This window comes from Stylophora pistillata, chromosome 11 (assembly GCF_964205215.1).
Source record: "Stylophora pistillata chromosome 11, jaStyPist1.2, whole genome shotgun sequence".
NCBI lineage: Eukaryota > Metazoa > Cnidaria > Anthozoa > Scleractinia > Pocilloporidae > Stylophora > Stylophora pistillata.
The window spans coordinates 22647862-22675548 of NC_142529.1; the positions used below are offsets into that span (position 1 = coordinate 22647862).

The 27687-nt window shown below is 38.6% G+C and overlaps 1 protein-coding gene across 6 annotated transcripts in view; it reads right to left on the minus strand.

The window, feature by feature from the left end:
- Nucleotides 1–578: 578 nt before the first annotated feature.
- LOC111337982 (hemicentin-1) overlaps nt 579–27687 on the minus strand; it is a 31388-nt gene continuing 4279 nt past the window's right edge. The window contains exons 6-34 of one of the 6 annotated variants that reach the window (XM_088738040.1): nt 26421–26699; nt 24679–24954; nt 23449–23724; nt 22426–22701; nt 21605–21874; nt 20583–20858; nt 19761–20036; nt 18667–18942; nt 17846–18121; nt 16828–17103; nt 16009–16284; nt 14996–15271; nt 14192–14467; nt 13180–13443; nt 12174–12449; nt 11389–11676; nt 9850–10164; nt 8677–8744; nt 7489–7717; nt 6856–7170; nt 6074–6370; nt 5538–5834; nt 4894–5193; nt 4372–4492; nt 3972–4281; nt 3534–3576; nt 3000–3266; nt 2390–2674; nt 579–1659 (exon numbers count right to left, since the gene is read on the minus strand). In XM_088738040.1, coding sequence (XP_088594166.1) covers nt 1286–1659; nt 2390–2674; nt 3000–3266; nt 3534–3576; nt 3972–4281; nt 4372–4492; nt 4894–5193; nt 5538–5834; nt 6074–6370; nt 6856–7170; nt 7489–7717; nt 8677–8744; nt 9850–10164; nt 11389–11676; nt 12174–12449; nt 13180–13443; nt 14192–14467; nt 14996–15271; nt 16009–16284; nt 16828–17103; nt 17846–18121; nt 18667–18942; nt 19761–20036; nt 20583–20858; nt 21605–21874; nt 22426–22701; nt 23449–23724; nt 24679–24954; nt 26421–26699 — 7634 coding nt within the window. In that variant the 3' untranslated portion in view covers nt 579–1285. Of the gene's footprint in view, nt 1660–2389; nt 2675–2999; nt 3325–3533; nt 3577–3971; nt 4282–4371; nt 4493–4893; nt 5194–5537; nt 5835–6073; nt 6371–6855; nt 7171–7488; nt 7718–8676; nt 8745–9849; nt 10165–11388; nt 11677–12173; nt 12450–13179; nt 13444–14191; nt 14468–14995; nt 15272–16008; nt 16285–16827; nt 17104–17845; nt 18122–18666; nt 18943–19760; nt 20037–20582; nt 20859–21604; nt 21875–22425; nt 22702–23448; nt 23725–24678; nt 24955–26420; nt 26700–27687 lie in introns of those variants that run through there. The other 5 variants (XM_088738042.1, XM_088738041.1, XM_088738043.1 and 2 more) reach the window with 5 other exon arrangements.

Genomic DNA, 27687 nt, shown 5'->3' on the forward strand with positions numbered 1-27687 from the left:
AATTCATTCAATAAGTTTTTATCGTACTAAGACTAAATGGCCTTTTATTTTTATTTCATCAATGTAGGTAAAGCGAAACCTATTACCAACCAGGGAACCTGAGGTTTGCTTTTCCTAAAATTCAGTCGGTGATTTTTCGTGTTTTTCAAAAGGAGCCGTTGAAGGATTATATTTCCGGGTTCTTTTTGTGTACGGGAAAAGTGCGTTGTTATTTTTTCTTTACGTGAAAAAGCAGAATTGAACGTTAAATTTAACTCGCGTAGTGACGCTGGAACCGATTGGTCACGGTATGAAAAAAGGCAGGGGTCTTTTGAAGGGTCTTAGTCTGAAGTTACGAGTTAACGTTATAAGCTCGTGATCGTTTATCCGAACGCCATGTTTGATTTGGAGTTAGAGTCGACTGTAGGAAGGGAGGGGAGGAGTGGGGAAACTGTATACTTTAAAGGAGGATCTCGTAAGTACTCTGCTGTCGCAAGCACTCCCCAGGCGATAAATGACCAGTCTTTAACCGAGTTCGAGGTCCAAGTTGTTAGTTACAGACCGTGTTTTATCCCATTTCAATTCACTTTTGAGTCTGATTAGTTTTTAAAACCGACATTTATTCAGTGAAACGGGTCCAAAAACAACTAAATTCGACTGAAATCGTTGTTCTGTCGCGAAACCGCATTGAAACACACAGTTCGAAGAAACATCTGTACAATTCAGCAGGTGATTTCACGACTGTCTCATTGTTTAGGCCTCCTTAGAATAGCGTAAAAATACTTGCCTAACGTGGATGCCTTTGAAAATACTGATGACTAAAATGGTTTTTGACAAAGTTTAAAATAAATCAAAGCCACCGTGTTACAAGTCGATGAGCAATGGATCCTACTTAACACTTAATTTGTTTGCCAACCTTACCAAAGACAAACATTTCACTGAACGCAAAGACTGGCCCTCCCCTTGTTACAAAAAGCAAATAAGATATAATGTCTCTTTGCTCCCAATACATGACATCGTGGCTTTGAAAATGGTAACAGCCTACTGATACATTAACATTTACATGTCCTTCGCTTTTGATAGCATGCGTTTTCTGCTGGTGAGATCTTAGTTGAGGGTCAACAGAATGAAAGCACTACACAATTCACCTTTCAAACAGATTCAGTGTAATCTGCACTCATCCACTGTATAGGCAATGCACATAAGTACGCTCCTTTCTGACGTGTAAGCTTCAGTATCGTTGGAATCATTTATTTTGATTCCTTGCGACTGTGAAACACTGAACTCATAAAAAAAAAACTAGAAATTAACAATCATAAAGCTCTATTTCTTCATAAATTTCTTCAGATGGTCCCTTTTTATTTGCTTCTTCGGGAACAACGTTGTAATACCCAGCGTTCACGTGGCCCCCTCGTAAGGACTGATATTCAGAGGGTACTCGTGTTTGCCCATCCGAAGGTCTGGGGTGTAGTTCCATATATGAAGCTGGCTCTGACATATGCTGTTCCAGTGGCAAGGCAGACTGGACAGCATCTACAATAATGCCTTTCTCAGCAGTCGCTGTTCTGTTGATCGCCCGAGCTCTCCTAAGCCACCGTATCAATAGACCAATCAAAACTAGCAACACGAAAACGATGCATGACCATGCAATGTGGCCAGCCTGAAAGATGCTCTGAACATCTGGCCAAAAGGTAGAGAAAAACATATAGATAAGTAGAGGGAAACCGCATAGAGACAAATCCCTCGAAATAGCCCCCTCGACAGCCCCTTCTTTTGAGTTAGTCAAAACGAATTCCAAGTTAGGTAAAATAGGTCAATTCTTAAGCGGCTAGGGGCATGACGTTCCTCTGATAGAAGTTGGCTTTAGCTGATTCCAGTGCCACTCTATTCTAAATTATAGCCCATTCATACCAAAGCTTAGACATGTTTTAAAGCTGTTTTGTTAAACACAGTTGGATACGTTTTTTTTCTTCATTGAGGCTGCCTAAACGGATGTTTATCGACTTCAAATTAAGCACATCGAAAATAAACGTTGGTCACAACTTGAAACCTATGGAAGATTAATTTTTTTAAATTCTTTTTTATTTTATTTTATTTATTTAATTTTTTTTTATTTTCGTTAAGTCAAACCCAGTTCAACGAAAGATGTCCCATGTGAATGGGGGTATCAGTTTTGATTTGACAACCCAAATTTTTGTTTGCTTGTTCGTTTTTTCGAATTTGTATTTTGTCGTGCGTCCTTGTTCTTTTCGCATTTATTGTAATCTGCTTCTTGACTGTTTCGTTTTGTTTTGATTTTTCAAACGTATTTTATGATGCACAAGTATCCGTAAATACTATGTGCCGACAAAAAAAAGAAGATCAGAGGATGAAATTGACGTTCAGAGAGTTAAACGTTGACAACACTTACTATGTTCGTCCTCCAGGCTTTCCGATAAAGTTATTTTGTAAGTCGTAGATCCAAATAAGTTTGTGGCGTGACACACATAATCTCCAAAATCTTGATCATCAAGGGGAGTAACAATAAGAGTGTTGTTTACGACTTTAATGTTACGGCCGTTGAGAGCATGGTCATTTCTTGTCCAAGAGTAGTTAAATGGAATGGCACTAGTTGCATGGCATAGCAAAGTACAGGGAGTGTCTTTTGCGCAAATAACTGATGGTGGGGAAACGTCTTTCCTGATGCTGGGCGGCACTGAGTTTAAAAAGAGGAAAAAAGATAAGATTCAACATCTTTAATACATCCAATGAATTTCAAAGGTTCAAAAGACGATGTTCGTATCTCTAACACTGGCGGTGTGCACCGATGTATGATTTAATGCATGACTGCAATATATAACCTATACCATTTTCTGAAAGTTGATTTGCACAGTTTTTTTTATCCAAAATTCGAAGGGTGACCGAGTTCTTGGGTTCAAATTTTTCACTCGTGAAATCTGGCATCACTAGATTTTAGCTACTGCTCGCATAAAGGAACAATTTCACTTTGTGGCCGGCCATACACAGTGGATGATACTTACCAGCGATGATCACTGCTGTAGCTGTACGGCGTTGCCCAAAAATGTTTGACGCTCTGCATTCATAAATGCCTCCGTCACGAGGTGCGACCTCTTGAATAACAAGAATGTGGCCATCGTTCCTGAATTGAGCCCGAGGTATATTGGTATTTCCATCTTTACTCCATGTAACAGAGGGTTTAGGATCTCCAATAGCCTCACATGTTAATACTACCACATCGCCGACTTGAAAAATGGTTCTTTCAGCTAGGCCTTTGACGTTGGGCTTACCTGGTAGAAGTTTACCAAGTTAGCAGTACCATAGAAAGCCATAAGAGAGGAAATTTTTCTGATAGAAAAAGGAAAACTCGGGATCTACCTTTTGTAGAGCTTGCCTAATAAGAGGCGGTGTCAATGAGTTAGCATGAGTGAAACTTTCAGCGAAGCAGGACCATAGTTAGACGAACAAACAAGGTGTTTCTAGGGAAAAAAGGAGCTAGTATTCTAATTGATTGGAAATCTATAGTTTTAGTTACAAAAAAATTTCGTGAATATTACCTTTGGTTTCAATCGTTACAAAGTTACTCGAAAGGTACACCGTCTGCAAAAAGGAGGTATTCATCCGTAAAATTCTAAGATACATACATAATTTTTTTCTGTACACGAGGTATCTTTACTTGTTTAATTTGCAAATGCAATCAAAGCCGAAGTAGGCAAGATTCAACGAAAAATACATACTTGGCCCACAGATTGAATCACTGATTGGCCGAAAAAAAAGACGATCAGAACAGTGAACGTCTCACTGAATGTCATTGATTTTCTTGATAAAAAGACCCGGAGCCTAAGGGACTAGCCTTTGCATTCTCTTGCCTTAAGCTGCATCTTTTTCAATGTATTACAGAAAATTTTGAGGGCACTTAATTTGCTCAGCGATGGTCCAGTGTCATACTAGTCATGAAAGTTTACATTATGAAAAGAAGACGTTTGTCACTGTACCTTATCGATAAAAGCTCTGAGAAACACCCTGTATATGGTATTTGGCTGGAGAGGTTTGTTGAGAAAGTCCTCCCCATCATTACTTCTCCTTTTTCTCGTTTTACTGTTTGAATGTGCACCATCTCCGACAGTAAATTTTCGGAAGGCATCAGAGTCGTGTCCTCTAAACTGGAAAGTGACATACGCTGCAGGAACCGAAGATTTGTGGGCCTCCTCATATGTCATCAAATCCTTTGGCGTAAAACTATCAGGCGAGTTCACCACACCAGTATAGTCCAAGCTGTATCTAATAACGATGACTTGAAAGAACCTGTGAAACAGTATTTTCGTTTATATAGCAAAAAACAGCCTAAAAAAATGGCAAAGCCTTCACTTAAAACAAGTAACATAAAGCTCATACTTTGCATTTCCTGGAAAGCGTGGTAATGTTATTTTTGCTGTTATGCCTTCTCCACTTGAGGTCTGGGAGAAGGTTGGTGAAGAGGGTGTTTCTTCTGACCACAGTTTGGATAATTTCAAACCTGTACAAGAAAAAGTAAGGACCGAACTCACACCCACTGATAAAAAAATGAAAACTCAATGGCTAACTAAGCTTGCTCTATGCAGGCAGTGAAAATGGTGGACACTATGCCGTGATTGGTAGGGTTTAGGTTAGGGACGAGTTACGGGAGGCAAACAAGTATAACACGATGATACCGATGATAAATCTGTATAAAGCCGATGCAGCTGACCATCAGTTTCACCTTCCAACCTACCTTTTGTTTGAATATATCAACAAAGTTGAAATGGTAAATTGGCCACCATTACGATTATAGTAACGGAGGCCAATTTACCATTTCAACTTTGTTGATATATTCAAATTATTTCGTTACCCCCACCGACGCAGTCCCAAGCAGTTTCTCTGGAAACTATCAGCCTTTACCTTTTGTTTGAACAACTATAGCTTTGCTAAAGGGTCCAGGCCCCGCCACTGTGTAACCTCTTACGGACACGTCATACTTTGCACACATCCAGAGGCCAGTCAGTAACACACTTGATTTGGTTGTATTCATTGCATGAAACGTGGAGTCAACCTTTAAACAGCTCTCCTTTAATTCGAGATGGACTTCGTAAAGTTCAATGAAGCCATTTGCCGTCTCTTTAGGTAATGCAATCCAAGTGATTTTGTTTGTCGTATAGTTAACTTCACGAGAAGAAACATTTTCTGGTCCACGACTTGGTCCTATTTAAAGAAAATATAACATAACAATTGGACATTTAGTCATTGGTGAGTATAAAACGCTCCATCATAGAATGCTAACTAAACATTGGATTTTCTAACAAATGAGCAAATTGTCTTTTAAGGAAAGATGATATTGATTAGTTCCCCACAAAGGAAGCTAACAATTTATACTAGAAGATATTAGGACATGGACGTGTCTAATTTAAAAGAACCAACAAAATAGACTATACATACCTGTGTGTATCTTTGTAGGCAATGGGTAGAAAACACCCATGATTTTGAAATGATGAAAAACATTATTGAAATGCAAAGACGAACGTCAAACTAAAGGTATAATTACGTACTATCTTCGTCAGAACTGACAAAAATAGGATCACTGGCTGGTCCGTTTCCTACCACCGTGGATGCAAACACCGTGATGCTGTAGTTGACGAACTTTTTAAGACCCATCAGAGTCACCTGACGTCCTGGAAAATCAACTGTTGTACTGTCACTGGGATTCTCTGTTAGTGAGTGATAAGTAATGTTGTAACTCGTGATAATACCATTCCGATAAGCTGATGGCACTTTACCCCACTCGACTAAGATGCTGGTTGAGCTGGTGTTACGCCCTTTCACATTCGCAGGAGGAGCAGAGGGTTCTGAAGAGAACAATAAGAGCAAACTGTATAGTAAGCCTTGTTTATGCAGGGAGTATTTGAATATGCAAATAACTCTTAACAGGACATTTGCTTTACTATAAGGTACTTAAAACTCGAGTGGAAAAATTGCACGCCTGAATAGGAAAAAAGAACAAAAAAAAAATGTTCGATTGTAAACGTCTCTAAATATATACTTAAGGATGCTCTATTTACATCACGCCAAAAGGAAAATTACTTACTATCCTCGTCAGTAATGACAATTATAGGATAACTAGCTGGTCCAGGTCCTATCTTCGTAGAAGCAGACACAGTGATGTTGTATTTAACAAACTCTTTTAGACCAATCAGAGTCAATTGACGTCCTGGAAAATCCACTGTTGTACTGTTCCTGTGATTCTCTGTCAGTGAGTGATAAGTTATGTTGTAACTCGTGATGATACCATTCTGATCAAAAGCTGGAACTTCATCCCACTCTACTAAGATGCTGGTTGAGCTAATGTTATTTCCTCTCACATTCGAAGGGGGAGCGGTAGGCTCTGAAAGAAAAGTTCACGAAATATTTCTTAAGATATCTCAAAAGTTATTAGAAACTGCAACAAATGGGTTGCAGTGAAGGAAACGCCGAAGTGCTCCGATAGGAGTTTATGCCTGACTATTTAAAATTTGTTAAGTTGTTAATTCGTAATGATTACGTGAGGTAGGCCACAGTGTGTCGTGGTCCTGAAATATTATGTGCATAGCGATATTCCACTAAACAACTACTGTACTGTACACTGAGAAAACGTAGAGGTTTAGGTGGAACTACTCAAAGGGGGACTCGAGAATTTTATTTTTGACTACGTAATGAGAGCATCACCTACAGCTGGGAAATACTAATATTAACAGTGTAGATTTTATTTTTTCATCAGAGTATCATTAGGGAGTCAAAAACAGCTACACAGTTGTGACTTCTACGAGTTTATGATGTTGTCTTACATTTTCCCCAGAGCAACGCAATAGAGGAAACATTAGTTAAACTTACTGTCCTGCAGTGTTTGCACAAGCTGGGCAACACTTGGTGGTCCATCCCCGTACAAAGTGAATGCTAACACACCTATGCTGTAGTTTGTAAACTCGTTCAAATTGTTTAAAGTCTTTTTCGCTCCTTCATCCTGTTGCTTAATGCTGATATTGAAGAATTTGGTAACGATGTCACCATTTGGTAAGGCTTGATAACTCAGTTTATATCCTTGGATGATTCCATTACGATCAGCAGGAGGGACTGGGTCCCAGGTTATTCTGATACTTTTTGATGTTAACCCACTTAGTGTGACTTGTTGTGGTGGCCCACTCGGCTCTGAAACCAAGAGAAATTGTTGCAGGCGTCTACTTTTTAAGAACAGCAAAGTGAGAAGAGAACGGCTGGTAATCTTTTAAAATTTCACATTACATCTGTATCAATATAATGGAATGGCTATGCATCAAATGTTATTGTCATTGCAACCGTGAAAGAAAAATGTCAGTTAAAGAAACAGAAGGCTGCGAGCAGTCCACCTGTTGTACAGCTTATGTAGATTGTCTGAGATTGTAAAAAATTAATAGTCATCGTGAAAAAATAACTAAATGGACTGATAAAAAAATGACAATGATAATAATAACATAAGGTAACACTCACTTTGCTGATCGGTAGTCTTCTCCACCAAAGCACTTAAATTACTAACACCATTACCGTTAAACACCTGCATGGAAAACTCGTATGTAGTGTGTTCACTCAGTGGTCCCACCAAAAGTGATGTGGTTTCGGCTCCATCAACAGTTTTATTAATCCAAGGAAGAGTTCTTTTCACCCGGTACAAAACATAATAGCCAAAAATTGCACCTCTAGCTTTTTCCTTCCTCAGCACCTTGGTTGTAAAATTAACAGAACTTTAAGTTGATGACTACAACTAGTTTTTGCGTGTTACGTGTAAATATACTACAGGAAATTTACTTTCATAACCACTGCATGTACTTAAAATATTTAACTTTTATTTTAAATCATAGTTGTATCAACAAACACATTCTGGGTTTCTTTAACTGGTCTACAGTAGATCTCAGATGACACAAAAATGTGATGAGAACAAAAACGTGACACGCAAGCTACAGGCGAGTATCGACGATGTTCTTCCTAGTTCCACTGCATCTTTTGTGATCTATAACTTTGACTGAGTTCGAATTCTAAGTTACTACTGAACAAGTTTTTTCTGCTTGGATTTATGGCACACGCGGCCATAATTTGAGATTGCGTGACTTACAGTTCGGACCGAGAAAAGGAGGTTAGTAAGATGTTTATTCAATTATGGTTTAAAAATAATTGGGGAAAATTTAAACTCAAACGAACTTTTGAGTTTAGCGGACAGTACATATGCGTTATTGACTAAGCGTGATGTCAAGATGGCTGAATATTGGCCGAGTTCTTTCTTTTCCTTTTTTTACGTTTTTACGGACCGAGACGAAGTCGGACAACAAACGAAGAATTGTAAATTCAAAGTTTTTGTCTATCACATGCATTTTCGTCCACGTGCCGTCGTTTAAAGATTCCCCTTGTTTGTTTGTTTGACGCGCGTGAAACACTGGAACACAATTTTTTTTACAATGTGCATGTACTTTAAATGCAGCTTACAAAGCAATCAAAGAGAACATACAGAATTTAACAGATCATGTTTAATGTTCTCCTTAAGAAAACAGTTATGTGAACTGGTAACTCAGGTTTGAAACTCACTCCTTCTTAATAAAAAAACGTCAAGAGGGAATCAGTAAGAGTTATCAGTCTTCTTGGCATAGAAAAATTCGTATGAGATTACATATAATATCTGGTAATTACCTGCCAGGAAACATTTACAGCAGTTGAATTGAGAACAGTCACAACAAAAGACGGAGCCTCGCTTGGCACTGCAATCAAATTGTGTTTCCTTTAATATTCCAACGTGGAAAAAGCGTAACAATTGTAGCCCCAAAAAATGTTGTACAGGTGTTGAATTATTCTTAAGGAACTCGATCTTTTTGATCTTCTTTAGGAGAGTTACAGATAGACTGGAATTGGTGATTCAAAACTATGGCAGCAAGATTTGTTTTTCAAAACAGGCATAAAATTGTGTGATATTTCTATAAATCAGGTAACTTAATATAGTATCGCTAAGTATTTTAACGAATTGTGCCGCATATAAACAACTAGTACAAAACACGCTCAAAATTGTTATTTCAGTGCGGGCGAGTTTCGCGGCTATTCATTTACTGGGAGTGCGTGACAGAAGTATGCGAGGCGGAACGGAATTGACGCTGCTTTTCTTCGTTCAATTTTTCCAATACTGACTTGGATCACTATTCGCCAGCCATTCCGACTCTTCGTCGTTAGAAAAATAATCAAAATTGTCGGTTTTTTGATTTTGTAACTTCAATCCAATTCGTCGCTTGCGCGATGCGAGAAAACCTGTCTAACAGGCTCTCTGAGTACGAATACCGCGAGATATTTGTACCCTGTTTTTTTCTGTTTTTGTTCCGCGAGAATTACTGTAAATAGCAATGAATCAATCAAATCATAGTACAATACATGATGCAGAAAAACATGACTTGAATAATAGCCGACGTAAGCAAACAACAGCACATTACTTACCGTGAGTTACGAAAAAATACATAGAAACATGTCTAAATATAAATCTTGGTTATAGTCTACCCTTGTGGTAGAGTGCTCGATGCGCTCGCAGAGCGCGGTATATCTGAAGATTGAACCAATCAATGCGACATAAATTTTTCTGTGACTCTGAGATTCACGCATACGTGATCATCAGACAGATATTTAAAACTGCAAAACAAACAAACAAACAAACAAACAAGGAAAATAATACAAAACAAGTGTAAGAAAAAATATAAGAGCTCAACGCTTAACTTAATCAACTTATCAGTTCTTGAGATACCGCTGTTAGGAGAGCCTCCAAGATACATGTACAAATTAAAATATCTCAAATGAAAAGGAAATCAAAATAAAGAAAAAGAGCACCTTCTTCATGGGTGGTAACTCCTACAACGAAGCTGTAGTTACTAGAGCCAATTCTGTTCCTGGCAAAAGCCCTGAGGTAATATGTTGTCCAAGGAAACAGCTCTTTTATAGAAACTCTTGTGGCGTAAATCACACAAGCATTGACTAAGAGTGTTCCTTGACATATAGCATCTCTAAAACGTCGCCCATCTTGACGGATTTCCACTGTGTAGTTCTGGATGGCACTGTTTCCATTAAAACCAGCTGTCCAGGAGATATTAATTAACCGTGATCCCCCTGAGATGACTTTGAAATCCTTAGGTGGGTCAGGTACATCTGCGGGAAAAACAAAAGCAAGACAAAAAAGAGCAAGAAATTCTTAATGATTGCTACCTGTTTTCAAACACGCCTTTGAGAATGCTGGTAAAGCATATCAAACTGTTTCCCCACTGCAATGGACATTTGTTTTTGTCGGTTCCAGCCTGGCGCGGCCGCTAATCCAGATGCCCTCCTCAGCAAATTTTCAAAATGGCGGACAAACCAAAGAGAGAGATAAGAGAACCAAAGCGATTCTGCAACGAATACTCAGCATACACCCCTGTTAAAAAGGTCATTTCACAGAGAAAAGATACAAAATTGTATGATGTTGAAGTCACGGAGGTTGACAAAGCCAACAAGAGACTGAAAATTCACTACATTGGCTACAGTACACGCTTCGATGAGTGGAGACCCTTCGGGGACGGTGAAGCATCTGAATATTTTCCTTCGAAATTGTAGAGATTAGTAGGCTGCAAAAAAAATTTATTGGACGACGTTTAGGGTAAAAACAGCAATCTAATCTGAAAAAAATGTATTTATTCCGACCCTTTCGGAAAAATAACTTTACAAATCTTACTTGTTTATCTCGTAAGTAAACGATGGTAAATTAATACCCGAAGCGCTTTCCGAGCTACCCGATTCTTCTCCTACTGCTTTCACGCTTATAAAACAGGAAACGAGCAAAAGGAGGAAGGTGTGGCTGTTTTGACTAGCCATTTGACGAGGTTCACTCTGCTCCTTGTTCGACAATTTACATATCAAAACAAAGGAAATTTGTTCCTCTCTTTGATTTTGGCAGTACATTTTCAATTTGCCCTTGTGTAAGAGAGAAATCGCCCAAGACTGCTTGCTCGATCTTGTTTTGACCACGAACGCCTTCTTAATTTTGACGGACCCGCTTGGGAAAAGGTGAAAATGACGAGGGAAAAACTTTACTTTGTAGTACGAAAATACACAAAATGGAAAGCCATGATATTATAGTTCAATATTTCGGTGGTACATTGTTAACTTTTTATACAGAGAGTCGGCAAGATAATATAACATCCAAAAATCGCACTCGATTTGAGTGGACCGATGAAGTGGGCGTGGTCACGAAATTCAGTAAGAGATTATTTGTACCCCGTGAGTTTAATATGATAAAAATATGACTTCAAACATAAAACTAGTGCCATTATCAAATGTGTTATTGGCAACGTTTGCTCTGATATCATACAACTGCATGCATTTGATAATATTACTTACATTGTACAGTGAGGGTAGCTGCAGATGAGAATAGTTTACCCTGGCTGTTATTAGCCACACATATGTATTGCCCTGAGTCTGAGAGGTCAACTTCTGCAATTTCTAAGCTGTGATTATGGTTCCTAGACGACAATTTGAATCGACTGTTCGCTGCTACATCCAGGTCTTCTCCATTGTTTGTCCAAATAACACTGGGTGTAGGGTTCCCCGCCACTGAACAAGTAAAAGTCACATGTTCTCCTTTTACTACTGTGACATTCCTCGGAGGTATGGAGATTCCAGGTGCAACTAAAAAAGAAATAAAAAACATACGCAACAATTAGAAATGTTTCTATGCAAAAGGGTACTGACATTTTGCACATCATTGCCTCCACAAATGTACAAATAGACCAAAACGCGCAAATTTGGTAAGCTTCAAAGATATGACAATCGTATGTCAAACAGAATCATAGTCCATGTTTTGCTCGACGCGAAATAAAAATAATTATTCACCTACAAGCTGTTAAATCATAGGTGTCGCAACCCGGCAAATCATATTTAGCCACAGTGCAAAACTGGCAACTTTAATTAAATTGATCTGAAACTCAGAGCTGCAAAGCGACTCTTTCACCAACTGACTTGGAAAAGGAGGCGGGAGTAGTACACGTTGGACTGAAATATTAAGGATTTTTTTTTGGCCTATCGAGTCTAGTAATAAGAATAAAGGGATTTGGACACGTTGGAGCATAACATTAAGTTAATAACTCAAATAACTTGTTTTTTTATGAATGTCCCGCAGCACTTACACTGGACATCTACGAAAGCAGCACCAGACGTGTCATTTCCAAGACGGTTAGACGCCACACATTGGTATACTCCGCTGTCTACTCGGCTCGCTTTGGTTATTGCCAACTGCTCTTTGTCCGCTGAAAAGCTAATCCTGGAGTTGTTACTTATGTCAGACCCATCTTTGGTCCATGATAGAGCAGGGGGAGGATATCCAGTAGCATTGCAGTGTAACGTAACGTTTTCTCCCTCTCTTTTTGTTTCATTACTAGGATGAGTGGTGATCTTACTTTGGTCTATAATTATAAAACAGGCACGTTCTATTGGGATACCAACGACCATATAGCAACAAACATTAGCTTATTAACTACAAATTTTATAAATCTTACTTTGCAAGAAGCGCCCACACTTTATTAAATGCAAAAATATGAGGGTTGTCACTGTTTACAACATAGGATACCGGAAGCAAGTAGAAAATCTACACCAAAGGAAGTTTTATCCATTGAGCTAACCGTCTCCCGGTTAGCTCAATGGATAGAGCGCTGGACTGATGTGCGGGAGGTCGAGGGTTCGAGCCCCGGCCGGAACAACACTCAAAGTCTTAAAAGAATTGAGAAGAACATGCTGCCTTTCTATAACATGAGGACATGGTTTGCATATTCTAGTCTTCTCGGATAGGGACGAATAAATGAAGGTCCCGTCTAATGCAGGGTTAGGGGTAGGAGACGTTAATTTCCCACGCACGAGATTACTGTGTGATGGATGTCCTTCCTTGGGGTGGGATAGGTGGGTTGTTGTCTTGCGTTTCATACATGAACCTCTGGATCGGGCAATAGGGATAACCATGCCCCACGTAAAGACATTAAACTTTGATTAATATTACTATTACTATTACTATCACTATTAGTTTCTAATGGAGAAGTTAAAACAATTCACTAAATACTTCTCTAGGCTCCACTGAAAACCACCTTGAAGAGTTGGGTTCCCTCATTAAATATTATTATTTTTGTTGTTGTTATTACTTACATTCTACAAATAATGTAGCATTACGTGACGTGACACTACCAATTCTATTGAGAGCCACACATCGGTATTTTCCACTGTCTGTCCTGTACACATTTATTATTTTCAACTCTGAATGACTGGTCTTGGAAATATCGCCGATAGGATTTCCATTTCTTTCCCACGATATTTCAGGTAATGGATTTCCAGTCGTGTTACAATATAATGTGGTGTTTTTTCCTTCTTTTACCACGTCATCAGAGGGATCGGTAATAATTTCTGGTTGGTCTGAAATGAAATGAACAGAAGGATATGAAGTTTAGCCTGGTGCCCTATTTACTCAGTATCTCTGAAAAAATGACACTTCGTTGGTTATTTTGAAAAGAATCCAACTTTCCAATGAAATATGTCCCACTTTTGAGGGAAGCTGACCTGTGCACCCGGATTAAAAAGACGTAGAAAGATAAATGAAGGTTTGGTCTAAGCTCTGCTACCAGCAAATACCTATATTTCTCATATTACTTGTCCCGCCCCGTTCGCACAATCCCATAGAAAACCATGGTGAACGCTGACGTGTTTATTTAGGGCCAGACGTGTTCACGAGAGCCGGTCCGGAAAACGCCGTCCGGCCCTACTGCCCTCACATCGCTTTGTTGTAAAAGCTTAAAGGAAAACAGAAATGAGAAAAAAAATTCACGTTTTTTCAAGGAATTGGGAGTTTCTTGTTCTCACTCGAAAAAATAGAGTGAAAGTTACAATTCCTGACTTTATTAGGTTGTGTGGCTGCGTGTGCCCCTCGATATATCGCACTCTATTCAGTTTAGGTTAAATTTTTCAACACCCAGTGGTCATACGATAAATACTTATTGACTGAGTTTGGTCGGGGCGGAAGGGAAAATACTTGGCTCTCAGTCATAAGGCATGGACCTCGCTGTGCTCAGTTCGTCATGATGTCATGTCCGCCTTGAGCCAAATAAATTCCCGTCCGGCCCGACCAAACTCAGTCAATAAGCATATTGCATAGCACTTCACTTACATTGAACATTTAATATTGCAACTTTTAAGTAAACGTTTCCAACTTCATTATGGGCGACACACAGGTACTTTCCGCTATCTGTTCTGTTCACATTCGCTATCATCAGCGACTGGTTGCCTGCTGACAAACTAATCCTGTTGCTGCTTTTCACGAGATGCTGATCACTGAACCATGATAGCTCTGGCTCTGGATTTCCAGTAGCATTACAAGTTAATGTCACATTCTTCCCTTCTGCTTTCGTAACATTCTGCGGTTCAGTAACTATCTCAGGTCGATCTGTAATATTCAAAAAACCTTCTCGTATCTCACTCAAACCAAGGGTTAAAAGTGTCTTAGATATCTTTTTTTCAGTGTGATTTAAACCTATTTGCTTCTGATAAGCTACTCATATCGATGTTTGTCGAGTTAGAAATAAGCACATTGAGAATAGACGTTAATAACGAGTTGGGAACCTATGAAAAGTTGATGTTTTTAGTTATCTGTTCAGTCTGATTTTCACTTAGGTAAATTTGTGTAAATAGGTATTAGCATGGGACTGAACTACATGTGGCAATAGACAGTCCAGTATGTCCAGTCGGTAAAGCAATTAGAAAATCTAGACCAACAGAACAGTTTTCCAGACTTTCCAGCTGACTTGCTTCTGAGGAGGTTTGAACAATTCATGAAATACGTCACTGAGCCCCACTGAAGACCGCCTCGGCGAGTGAGGTTCCCTCACTAAATATTATAATTATTAATACAATTATTATTACTATTATTGCTATTATTATTTAAATGAGTATTACTATTGTTTTTAATACTTACATTTCACAACTAACGTGGCATTACGCGAGGTGGCATTACCAATTCTATTCACAGCCACACACCGGTATGTTCCACTGTCTGTCCTGTACACATTTAGTATTTTCAACTCTTTCCTTTCTTCTGATAAACTGATCTTGGAATTATTGCCGAGAGCATTTCCATTTTTTTCCCACGATATTTCTGGTAATGGATTTCCAGTCGCGTTACAATATAATGTGGTGTTTTTTCCTTCTTTTACCAGGTCATCAGAGGGATCGGTAATAATTTCTGGTTGGTCTGAAATGAAATGAACAGACGGATATGAAGTTTAGCCTGGTTCCCATATTTACTCAGTATCTCTGGAAAAATGACACTTCGTTGGTTATTTTGAAAAGAATCCAACTTTTCGATGAAATACGTCCCAGTTTTGAGGGAAGCGGACCTGTACACCCGGATTAAAACGACGTAGAAAGATAAATGAAAGATTAGTCTAAGCTAATACCTATATATCTCATATTACTTGTCCCGCCCCGTTCGCACAATCCCATAGAAAACCATAGTGAAGGCTGACGTGTTGATTTAGGGCCATACGTGTCGACGAGAGCCGGTCCGGAAAAAGCCGTCCGGCCCAACTGCCCTCACATCGCTTTGTTGTAAAAGCTTTAAGGAAAACAGAAATGAGAAAAAAAATTTGCGTTTTTTCAAGGAATTGGGAGTTTCTTGTTCTCACTCGAAAAAATAAAGAAAAAGCTACAATTCGTGACTTTATTAGGTTGTGTGGCTGCGTGTGCCCCTCTATCAATCGCACCCTATTTAGTTTAGGTTAAATTTTTCGACACCTAGTGGTCATACGAGAAATACTTATTGACTGAGTTTGGTCGGGCCGGTAGGGAAAATACTTGGCTCTCGGTCATAAGGCATGGACCTCGCTGTGCTCACTTCGTCATGATGTCATGTCCGCCTTGAGCCAAATAAATTCCCGTCCGGCCCGACCAAACTCAGTCAATAAGTACATAGCATAGCACTTAACTTACATTGAACATTTAATATGGCAATTTTCGAGGAAGCATTTCCAACTTCATTATGGGCGATACACAGGTATTTTCCGCTATCTGTTCTCTTCAAATTTGTTATCATTAGCGACTGGTTGCCTGCTGACAAACTAATCCTGTTGCTGCTTTTCACGAGATGTTCATCACTGAACCATGACAGCTCTGGCTCTGGATTTCCCGTAGCATTAGAAGTTAATGTCACATTCTTCCCTTCTGGTTCCGTAACATTCTGCGGTTCAGTAACTATCTCAGGTCGATCTGTAATATTCAAAACGCCTTCTCGTACCTCACTCTAACCAAGGGTTAAAAGTGTCTTAGAAATCTATTTTTCAGTGTGACTGAAAACTGTTTGCCTCCGAGAAGCTACTTATACAGATGTTTGTCGACTTAAAAATAAGCAAATTGAAAATAGACGTTAAGAACGACTTGGGAACCTATGAAAAGTTGATGTTTTTAGTTATCTGTTCAGTCTGATTTTCACTCAGGTAAATTTGATTTTATTACATATGTACTGCTGGTGTAAATAGGTATTAGCATGGGAGTGAACTACATGTGGAAATAGACAGTCTAGTATATCCAGTCGGTAAAGCAATTAGAAAATCTAGACCAACAGAACAGTTTTCTAGACTTTCCAGCTGACTTTCTTCTGAGGAAGTTTTGAACAATTCATGAAATACGTTACTGAGCCCCATGAAAATGGCCTTGGCGAGTTAGGATCTCTCATTAAATATTATAATTATTATTACAATTATTATTATTATTGGTATTATTATTAGTATTACTATTGTTTTTAATACTTACATTTCACAACTAACGTGGCATTACGTGAGGTGGTATTACCAATTCTATTGACAGCCACACACCGGTATGTTCCTGTGTCTGTCCTGTACACATTTAGTATTTTCAACACTTTCCTTTCTGCTGATAAACTGATCCTAGAATTATTGCCGAGAGGATTTCCATTTTTTTCCCACGATATTTCTGGTAATGGATTTCCAGTCGCGTTACAATATAATGTGGTGTTTTTTCCTTCTTTTACCACGTCATCAGAGGGATCGGTAATAATTTCTGGTTGGTCTGAAATGAAATGAACAGACGGATATGAAGTTTAGCCTGGTGCCCTATTGACTCAGTATCTCTGAAAAAATGACATTTCGTTGGTTATTTTGAAAAGAATCCAACTTTCCAATGAAATACGTCCCAGTTTTGAAGGAAGCGGACCTGTGCACTCTGATTAAAAAGACACAGAAAGATAAAGGAAGGTTTGGTGTAAGCTCTGCTATCAGCAAATACCTATATTTCTCATATTACTTGTCCCGCCCCGTTCGCACAATCTCATAGAAAACCATAGTGAAGGCTGACGTGTTTATTCAAGGACGGAAGTGTTGACGAGAGCCGGTCGGAAAAAAGCCGTCCGGCCCTACTGCCCTCACATCGCTTTGTTGTAAATGCTTAAAAGGAAAATAGAAATGAGAAAAAAACTTGTGTTTGTCAAGGAATTGGGAGTTTCTTGTTCGCACTTGAAAAAATAAAGAAAAAGTTACAATTCGTGACTTTATTAGCTTGTGTGCCTGCGTGTGCCCCTCGATCTATCGCACCCTATTTAGGTTAAATTTTTCAACACCTAGTGGTCATACCAGAAATACTTATTGACTGAGTTTGGTCGGGCCAGAAGGGAAAATACTTTGCTCTTGGTCATAAGGCATGGACCTCGCTGTGCTGAGTTCGTCATGATGTCATGTCCACCTTGAGCCAAATATTTTCCCCTCCGGCCCGACCAAACTCAGTCAATAACTACATAGCATAGCACTTCACTTACATTGAACATTTAATATGGCAACTTTCGAGGAAGCGTTTCCAACTTCATTATGGGCGATACACAGGTATTTTCCGCTATCTGTTCTCTTCAAATTTGTTATCATCAGCGACTGGTTGCCTGCTGACAAACTAATCCTGTTGCTGCTTTTCACGAGATGTTCTTCACTGAGCCATGACAGCTCTGGCTCTGGATTTCCAGTAGCATTACAAGTTAATGTCACATTCTTCCCTTCTGTTTTCGTAACATTCTGCGGTTCAGTAACTATCTCAGGTCGATCTGTAATATTCAAAACACCTTCTCGTACCTCACTCTAACCAAGGGTTAAAAGTGTCTTAGAAATCTATTATTCAGTGTGATTTAAAACTGTTTGCTTCCGAGAAGCTATTTATACAGATGTTTGTCGACTTAAAAATAAGCAAATTGAAAATAGACGTTAAGAACGACTGGGAACCTATGAAAAGTTTATGTTTTTAGTTACCTGTTTAGTCTGATTTTCACTCAGGTAAATTTGATTTTATTACATATGTACTGCTGGTGTAAATAGGTATTAGCATGGGAGTGAACTACATGTGGAAATAGACAGTCTAGTATATCCAGTCGGTAAAGCAATTAGAAAATCTAGACCAACAGAACAGTTTTCCAGACTTTCCAGCTGGCTTTCTTCTGAGGAAGTTTGAACAATTCATGAAATACGTCACTGAGCCCCACTGAAAACCGCCTTGGCGAGTTAGGGTCTCTTATTAAATATTATAATTATTATTAAAATTATTATTATTGTTATTGGTATTATTATTAGTATTAGTATTGTTTTTAATACTTACATTTCACAACTAACGTGGCATTACGTGAGGTGGCATTACCAATTCTATTGACAGCCACACACCGGTATGTTCCACTGTCTGTTCTGTACACATTTAGTATTTTCAACTCTTTCCTTTCTGCTGATAAACTGATCTTGGAATTATTGCCGAGAGGATTTCCATTTTTTTCCCACGATATTTCTGGTAATGGATTTCCAGTCGCGTTACAATATAATGTGGTGTTTTTTCCTTCTTTTACCAGGTCATCAGAGGGATCGGTAATAATTTCTGGTTGGTCTGAAATGAAATGAACAGACGGATATGAACTTTAGCCTGGTGCCCTATTTACTCAGTATCTCTGAAAAAATGACACTTCGTTGGTTATTTTGAAAAGAATCCAACTTTCCAATGAAATAAGTCCCAGTTTTGAGGGAAGCGGACCTGTGCACCCTGATTAAAAAGAAACAGAGAGAAAATGAAGGTTTGGGCTAAGCTCTGCTGCCAGCAAATAACTATATTTATCATATTACCCGTCCCGTCCCGGTCGCATAATCCCATAGAAAACCATAGTGAAGGCTGACGTGTTTATTTGGGGCCGGGCGTGTTGACGAGAGCCGGTCCGAAAAATGCCGTCCGGCCCTACTGCCCTTACATCGCTTTGTTACTCTTTAAGGAAAACACAAATAAGAAAAAACAACCGCATTTTTAAGGAATTGGGAGGTTCTTGTTCTCACTCGAAAAAATAAAGAAAAAGTTACAATTCGTGACTGTATTGGGTTGTGTGGCCTCGTGTGCCCCTCGATCTATCGCACCTTATTTAGGTGAATTTTTCAACACCTAGTGGTCAAACAATAAATACTTATTGACTGAGTTTGGTCGGGCCGGAAGGGAAAATACTTTGCTTGCAGTCATAAGGCATGGACCTCGCTGTGCTCAGTTCGTGATGATATCATGTCCGCCTTGAGCCAACTATTTTCCTTTCCGCCCCGACCAAACTTAGTCAATAATATGAGAATATTGACCGGCAATAGAGCATTTGGATTGGTTGATTTTAGTTATTGGCCCTCTGACTACCCAAGTTAGGTAATAAGTACATAGCATAGCACTTCACTTACATTGAACATTTAATATGGCAACTTTTAAGGAAGCGTTTCCAACTTCATTATGGGCGACACACAGATATTTTCCGCTATCTGTTCTCTTCAAATTTGTTATCATCAGCGACTGGTTGCCTGCTGACAAACTAATCCTGTTGCTGCTTTTCACGAGATGTTCATCACTGAACCATGATAGCTCTGGCTCTGGATTTCCAGTAGCATTACAAGTTAATGTCACATTCTTCCCTTCTGTTTTCGTAACATTCTGCGGTTCAGTAACTATCTCAGGTCGATCTGTAATATTCAAAACACCTTCTCGTACCACACTCTAACCAAGGGTTAAAAGTGTCTTAGAAATCTATTTTTCAGTGTGACTTAAAACTGTTTGCCTCCGAGAAGCTACTTATACAGATGTTTGTCGACTTAAAAATAAGCACATTGAAAATAGACATTAATAACGACTTGGGGACCTATCAAAAGTTTATGTTTTTAGTTATCTGTTCAGTCTGATTTTCACTCAGGTAAAGTTGATTTTGTTACATATGTACTGCTGGTGTAAATAGATATTAGCATGGGACTGAACTACATGTGGAAATAGACAGTCTAGTATATCCAGTCGGTAAAGCAATTAGAAAATCTAGACCATTAGAACAGTTTTTCCAGACTTTCCAGCTGACTTTCTTCTGAGGAAGTTTGAACAATTCATGAAATACGTCACTGAGCCCCACTGAAAACCGCCTTGGCGAGTTAGGTTCTCTCATTAAATATTTTATAATTATTATTAAAATTATTATTACTATTGCTATTATTATTAGTATTACTATTGTTTATAATACTTACATTTCACAACTAACGTGGCATTACGTGAGGTGGCATTACCAATTCTATTGACAGCCACACACCGGTATGTTCCACCGTCTGTCCTGTACACGTTTAGTATTTTCAACTCTTTCCTTTCTTCTGATAAACTGATCTTGGAATTATTGCCGAGAGGATTTCCATTTTTTTCCCACGATATATCTGGTAATGGATTTCCAGTCGCGTTACAATATAATGTGGTGTTTTTTCCTTCTTTTACCAGGTCATCAGAGGGATCGGTAATAATTTCTGGTTGGTCTGAAATGAAATGAAGAGACGGATATGAACTTTAGCCTGGTGTCCTATTTACTCAGTATCTCTGAAAAAATGACACTTCGTTGGTTATTTTGAAAAGAATCCAACTTTCCAATGAAATAAGTCCCAGTTTTGAGGGAAGCGGACCTGTGCACTCTGATTAAAAAGACACAGAAAGATAAAGGAAGGTTTGGTGTAAGCTCTGCTACCAGCAAATACCTATATTTCTCATATTACTTGTCCCGTCCCGTTCGCACAATCCCATAGAAAACCACAGTGAAGGCTGACGTGTTTATTTAGGGCCAGACGTGTTCACGAGAGCCGGTTCGGAAAAAGCCGTTCGGCCCTACTGCCCTCACACCGCTTTGTTGTAAAAGCTTAAAAGGAAAACAGAAATGAGAAAAAAGTTTGCGTTTTTTAAGGAATTGGGAGTTTCTTGTTCTCACTCGAAAAATAGAGTGAAAGTTACAATTCGTGACTTTATTAGGTTGTGTGGCTGCGTGTGCCCCTCTATCAATCGCACCCTATTTAGTTTAGGTTAAATTTTTCAACACCTAGTGGTCATACGATAAATACTTATTGACTGAGTTTGGTCGGGCCAGAAGGGAAAATACTTGGCTCTCGGTCATAAGGCATGGACCTCGCTGTGCTCAGTTCGTGATGATATCATGTCCGCCTTGAGCCAAATAAATTCCCGTCCGGCCCGACCAAACTCAGTCAATAAGCATATAGCATAGCACTTCACTTACATTGAACATTTAATATGGCAACTTTTAAGTAAACGTTTCCAACTTCATTATGGGCCACACACAGGTATTTTCCGCTATCTATTCTGTTCACATTCGCTATCATCAGCGACTGGTTGCCTGCTGACAAACTAATCCTGCTTTTCACGAGATGTTTATCACTAAACCATGATAGCTCTGGCTCTGGATTTCCAGTAGCATTACAAGTTAATGTCACATTCTTCCCTTCTGCTTTCGTAACATTCTGCGGTTCAGTAACTATCTCAGGTCGATCTGTAATATTCAAAAAACCTTCTCGTATATCACTCAAACCAAGGGTTAAAAGTGTCTTAGATATCTATTTTTCAGTGTGACTTAAAACTATTTGCTTCTGATAAGCTACTCATATCGATGTTTGTCGAGTTAAAAATAAGCACATTGAAAATAGACGTAAATAACGACTTGGGAACCTATGAAAGGTTTATGATTTTAGTTATCTGTTCATTCTGATTTTCACTCAGGTAAATTTGATTTTATTACATATGTACTGCTGGTGTAAATAGGTATTAGCATGGGACTGAACTACATGTGGCAACAGACAGTCCAGTATGTCCAGTCGGTAAAGCAATTAGAAAATCTAGACCAACAGAACAGTTTCCAGACCTTCCAGCTGACTTGCTTCTGAGGAAGTTTGAACAATTCATGAAATACGTCACTGAGCCCCACTGAAGACTGCCTTGGCGAGTGAGGTTCCCTCACTAAATATTATAATTATTAATACAATTATTATTACTATTATTGCTATTATTATTCAAATGAGTATTACTATTGTTTTTAATACTTACATTTCACAACTAACGTGGCATTACGTGAGGTGGCATTACCAATTCTATTGACAGCCACACACCGGTATGTTCCACTGTCTGTCCTGTACACATTTAGTATGTTCAACTCTTTCCTTTCTGCAGATAAACTGATCTTGGAATTATTGCCGAGAGGAATTCCATTTTTTTCCCACGATATTTCTGGTAATGGATTTCCAGTCGCGTTACAATAGAATGTCGTGTTTTTTCCTTCTTTTACCACGTCATCAGAGGGATCTGTAATAATTTCTGGTTGGTCTGAAATGAAATGAACAGACGGATATGAAGTTTAGCCTGGTGCCCTATTTACTCAGTATCTCTGAAAAAATAACACTTTGTTGGTTATTTTGAAAAGAATCCAACTTTCCAATGAAATATGTCCCACTTTTGAGGGAAGCGGACCTGTGCACCCGGATTAAAAAGACGTAGAAAGATAAATGAAAGTTCGGTCTAAGCTCTGCTACCAGCAAATACCTATATTTCTCCTATTACTTGTCCCGTCCCGTTCGCACAATCCCATAGAAAACCATGGTGAAGGCTGACGTGTTTATTTAGGGCCAGACGTGTTCACGAGAGCCGGTCCGGAAAAAGCCGTCAGGACCTACTGCCCTCACATCGCTTTGTTGTAAAGGCTTAAAGGAAAACAGAAATGAGAAAAGAAATTTGCGTTTTTCAAAGAATTGGGAGTTTCTTGTTCTCACTCGAAAAAATAAAGAAAAAGCTACAATTCGTGACTTTATTAGGTTGTGTGGCTGCGTGTGCCCCTCTATCAATCGCACCCTATTTAGTTTAGGTTAAATTTTTCAACACCTAGTGGTCATACGAGAAATACTTATTGACTGAGTTTGGTCGGGCCAGAAGGGAAAATACTTGGCTCTCGGTCATAAGGCATGGACCTCGCTGTGCTCAGTTCGTGATGATATCATGTCCGCCTTGAGCCAAATATTTTCCCGTCCGGCCCAACCAAACTCAGTCAATAAGTACATGGGATAGCACTTCACTTACATTGAACATTTAATATGGCAACTTTTAAGGAAGCATTTCCAACTTCATTATGGGCGACACACAGGTATTTTCCGCTATCTGTTTTGTTCAAATTTGTTATCATCAGCGACTGGTTGCCTGCTGACAAACTAATCCTGTTGCTGCTTTTCACGAGATGTTCATCACTGAACCATGACAGCTCTGGCTCTGGATTTCCAGTAGCATTACAAGTTAATGTCACATTCTTCCCTTCTGTTTTCGTAACATTCTGCGGTTCAGTAACTATCTCAGGTCGATCTGTAATATTCAAAACACCTTCTCGTACCTCACTCTAACCAAGGGTTAAAAGTGTCTTAGAAATCTATTTTTCAGTGTGACTTAAAACTGTTTGCCTCCGAGAAGCTACTTATACAGATGTTTGTCGAGTTAAAAATAAGGACATTGAAAATAGACGTTAAACACGAAGGCGCGCTATAAAAGGTCCCACTGGACCATTTGTGAATCAACCGTCGTGTGATGTAGAACTCTAAGAGTCAAGTCAGCTTGAGCTACAGCTACTCCAAAGCAGTGAACAGCGGGCGCATTCCTCAAAATTGTCTGTCACAATACAAGAATTTTTGAGATTTGTATTTCCTTTCTCCAATGGAAACTATCTTCATTTGTGGCGGTAAATTTGAGATCGAAGTAGGTGGTTCGCACGTTACCTCATGCCACCATGCTGGTGGAAGTAAACAATACATATCTCATTAGCTCCTTTTGTTCGTCTACCAGCATTTCAATTTGACCCGCATACGTCAACGGTGAGTGACAAATGAGCCCAGGTCCTCGCAGTGAAGACTTCCTTATATAGCGCGCCTTCGTGTTTAATAAACTCTTGGGAACCTATGAAAAGTTTATATGTTTAGTTATCTGTTCAGTCTGATTTTCACTCAGGTCAATTTGATTTTATTACATATGTACTGCTGGTGTAAATAGATATTAGCATAGGACTGAACTACATGTGGCACCAGACAGTCTAGTATATCCAGTCGGTAAAGCAATTAGAAAATCTAGACCAACAGAACAGTTTTCCAGACTTTCCAGCTGACTTTCTTCTGAGGAAGTTTGAACAATTCATGAAATACGTCACTGAGCCCCACTGAAAACCGCCTTGGCGAGTTAGGTTCTCTCATTAAATATTTTATAATTATTATTACAATTATTATTACTATTGCTATTATTATTAGTATTACTATTGTTTTTAATACTTACATTTCACAACTAACGTGGCATTACGCGAGGTGGCATTACCAATTCTATTGACAGCCACACACCGGTATGTTCCACTGTCTGTCCTGTACACATTTAGTATTTTCAACTCTTTCCTTTCTGCTGATAAACTGATCTTGGAATTATTGCCGAGAGGATTTCCATTTCTTTCCCACGATATTTCTGGTAATGGATTTCCAGTCGCGTTACAATATAATGTGGTGTTTTTTCCTTCTTTTACCAGGTCATCAGAGGGATCGGTGATAATTTCCGGTTGATCTGAAACGAAATGAAGAGATTGATAAAATTTTAGTGTAGTGCTTTATCTACTCAGTATTTCTGAACAAATAGTACTTGGTTAGTTATTCTAAAAAGAAATTGGTGAAAAAAATGAAACACAGCGAACATTCGTATAGTAGTGTATAATTGCGTATTCAAAAACTAAGTAGAACAAGACAGGGAAGATGAAACTTGAAGTTATGTTTAAACTGGCATAACTGTTGAAATTCATACAAATCATGACGATTTCAGAGCGACTGCAATCATGCTGAGGTCCATCAAAACTAGGTGATCGTGCCGATCTGCTGTCATCGCAGTAAAGCAAGCCACAGAAATTAAATCGGCCGTCCTTTGGGTAAACTGAACAAAGAAGTGGGGAGAAACGCTCGACTAAGTCCCGTGTTTGTTCGTATACTTTTTTCGTGCTCTGGCAGCTCCTTCCGTGCTCTACAACAGAACAGAGCACAGCCAAAGCTTCTACTTTGTTAAGTGTAGTACTTACTTACATTGAACATTTAATATGGCAATTTTCGAGGAAGCGTTTCCAACTTCATTATAGGCGACGCACAGGTATTTTCCGCTATCTGTTCTTTTCACATTCGCTAGAATCAACGACTGGTTGCCTGCTGAAAAACTAATCCTGTTGGTGCTTTTTATGAGACGTTTATCATTGAACCATGACAGTTCTGGCTCTAGATTTGCAGTAGCATTACAAGTTAATCACATTCTTCCCTTCTGGTTCCGTAACATTCTGCGGTTCAGTAACTATCTCAGGTCGATCTTTAATATTCAAATTTAAAGGAACCTTCTTGAACCCCACTCAAACCAAAGCTTAAACAAGTTTTGAAGATGTTTTGTTTAGCGTGATTTAAAACTGTTTGCTTCTGAGAAGCTACTTAAACCAATGTTTGTCGACTTAAAATTAAGTACATTGAAAATAGACGTTGGTAATGAGTTGGAAACCTATGGAAAGTTTAGATTTGTAGTTCTCTGTTTCTGATTTTTACTCAGGTAGATTTGGTTTAATTAAATATGTTTCCTGGTGTGAATGGTACTGGATTTTTAGTAGCACTACTAGAAAAAGTCAAGTTTCCTCCTTCCCCTTTTGTCTTACTTTTAGGATGAGTAGTAATATCAGGTTTATCTGCAATTTTTAGAACTATCTGGTTAGAAAGGGGTAAATAAATAACATACAAAAAGTCTGCATAGAAATACATAAATGACTCTTCTGTTAAAGTAAAATTGTATGATAAAAGGTGTGCTGCTGCGTTTCTGAGCGGATATCACTCAGGGGCTATGATTATTAGACAAGAGTTATGACAAAAGTTGACCATGGCGAAAACACAGAAGTGTGCTGTGGGCAGAGGGCTGTAATAAGCGGAGGCCTGGAATCAAAATACTATTCAAAATACTTTTCAAAGAAAGTAGAGTGTTCTTAATAGTAGAGTGTAAAGATGAGAACTCACATTGGATATCAACAGAAGAAACGTTTGAGGCATCATTTCCAAGGCTGTTCTTCGCCACACATCGGTAACTCCCCTTGTCGTTTCTGTTTACATTTCGTATAATCAAGCGCTTATTATCGTCTGAAAAATTGATCCTGGAATTATTGTTTATAAGAGAACCATCTTTGGTCCATGATATTTTCGCTGCTGGGTTTGCAGTGGCATTACAAAATAAAGTTAAATTATTTCCCTCATCTTCTGTGACAATCGCTTGGGGATGAGAAACTATCTCAGCTTGATCTGCAATTTAAAAAATACTTTAGTTGGCAAAAAACGTACACAAAAGCATAAATATAACAAAACAAAAAAAAACGTTTTGTGACCACTTGCGGTTTACTTCTTTTTCAGCATACCTTTGCTCCACACTCAGGCTGAGAGACAACTTACTGACTGGTCTGTCCTCATTATTTCGGTGAAAGAAAACATAAGTGCTACTACAAAAGGAAGCTCTTTATGGAGAAAGGCTGCATAACTTAAGAAAGAAACTTGCTTAAACATCCTTAACTTTAGGATGCACTTTGCGACATCGTTTATTAAAAACAACCTAGCAACGAAGTATCAGTGTTTCAAAGTACTAACGTAAATACAAAAACCTGTCACTTCCCATCGAGGCAAATTCTTGTAAAATATGAATAAGACCAGGAATAAGTATATCAGTAAATAGTTCATAAACAGTCGGAGTATTTTCGGGTCGTTATGGGTATTTAACAAGTCAGTACATGTACGTCAAATGAGCTTGTATTCACTAAGGTTTAAGCAATTTTCGGAGTATATCTCAGTAAAATAGACGAAGCTCATACCTGTAAAAGCAAGAATTTTGATTAAGTGGATTTTTTTAACAGGTCTGCAGGACTATGGAATACTCTTCCACCCAACATGAAATGTATAACCTCGCTCCAAACATTCAAATCTAAATTAAACAACCTATACTTTACCAAACTTGACTCATACAGTCCTCCTTAGTATTTTATAATCTTAAATAACTTGCCTTTCTTGTAACTCTTTTTAGCCTTTTTTACTGTATCCTTTTACTTTTTTTTTTATATAATAGGGGTTTGGTGCCAATTGGGACGAAGGTTCTGTTCCTCTCTCCTGCCACTCCATTTTTACTTTTTCTTTCTTGGTACTGTATAATGTAGATTAGTTATTTGTATTTGTTGAACTGTGGCGAATGTATTAAACTAAACTAAACTAATCTAAGAAATAACTCTAGAAAATGAAACATTGG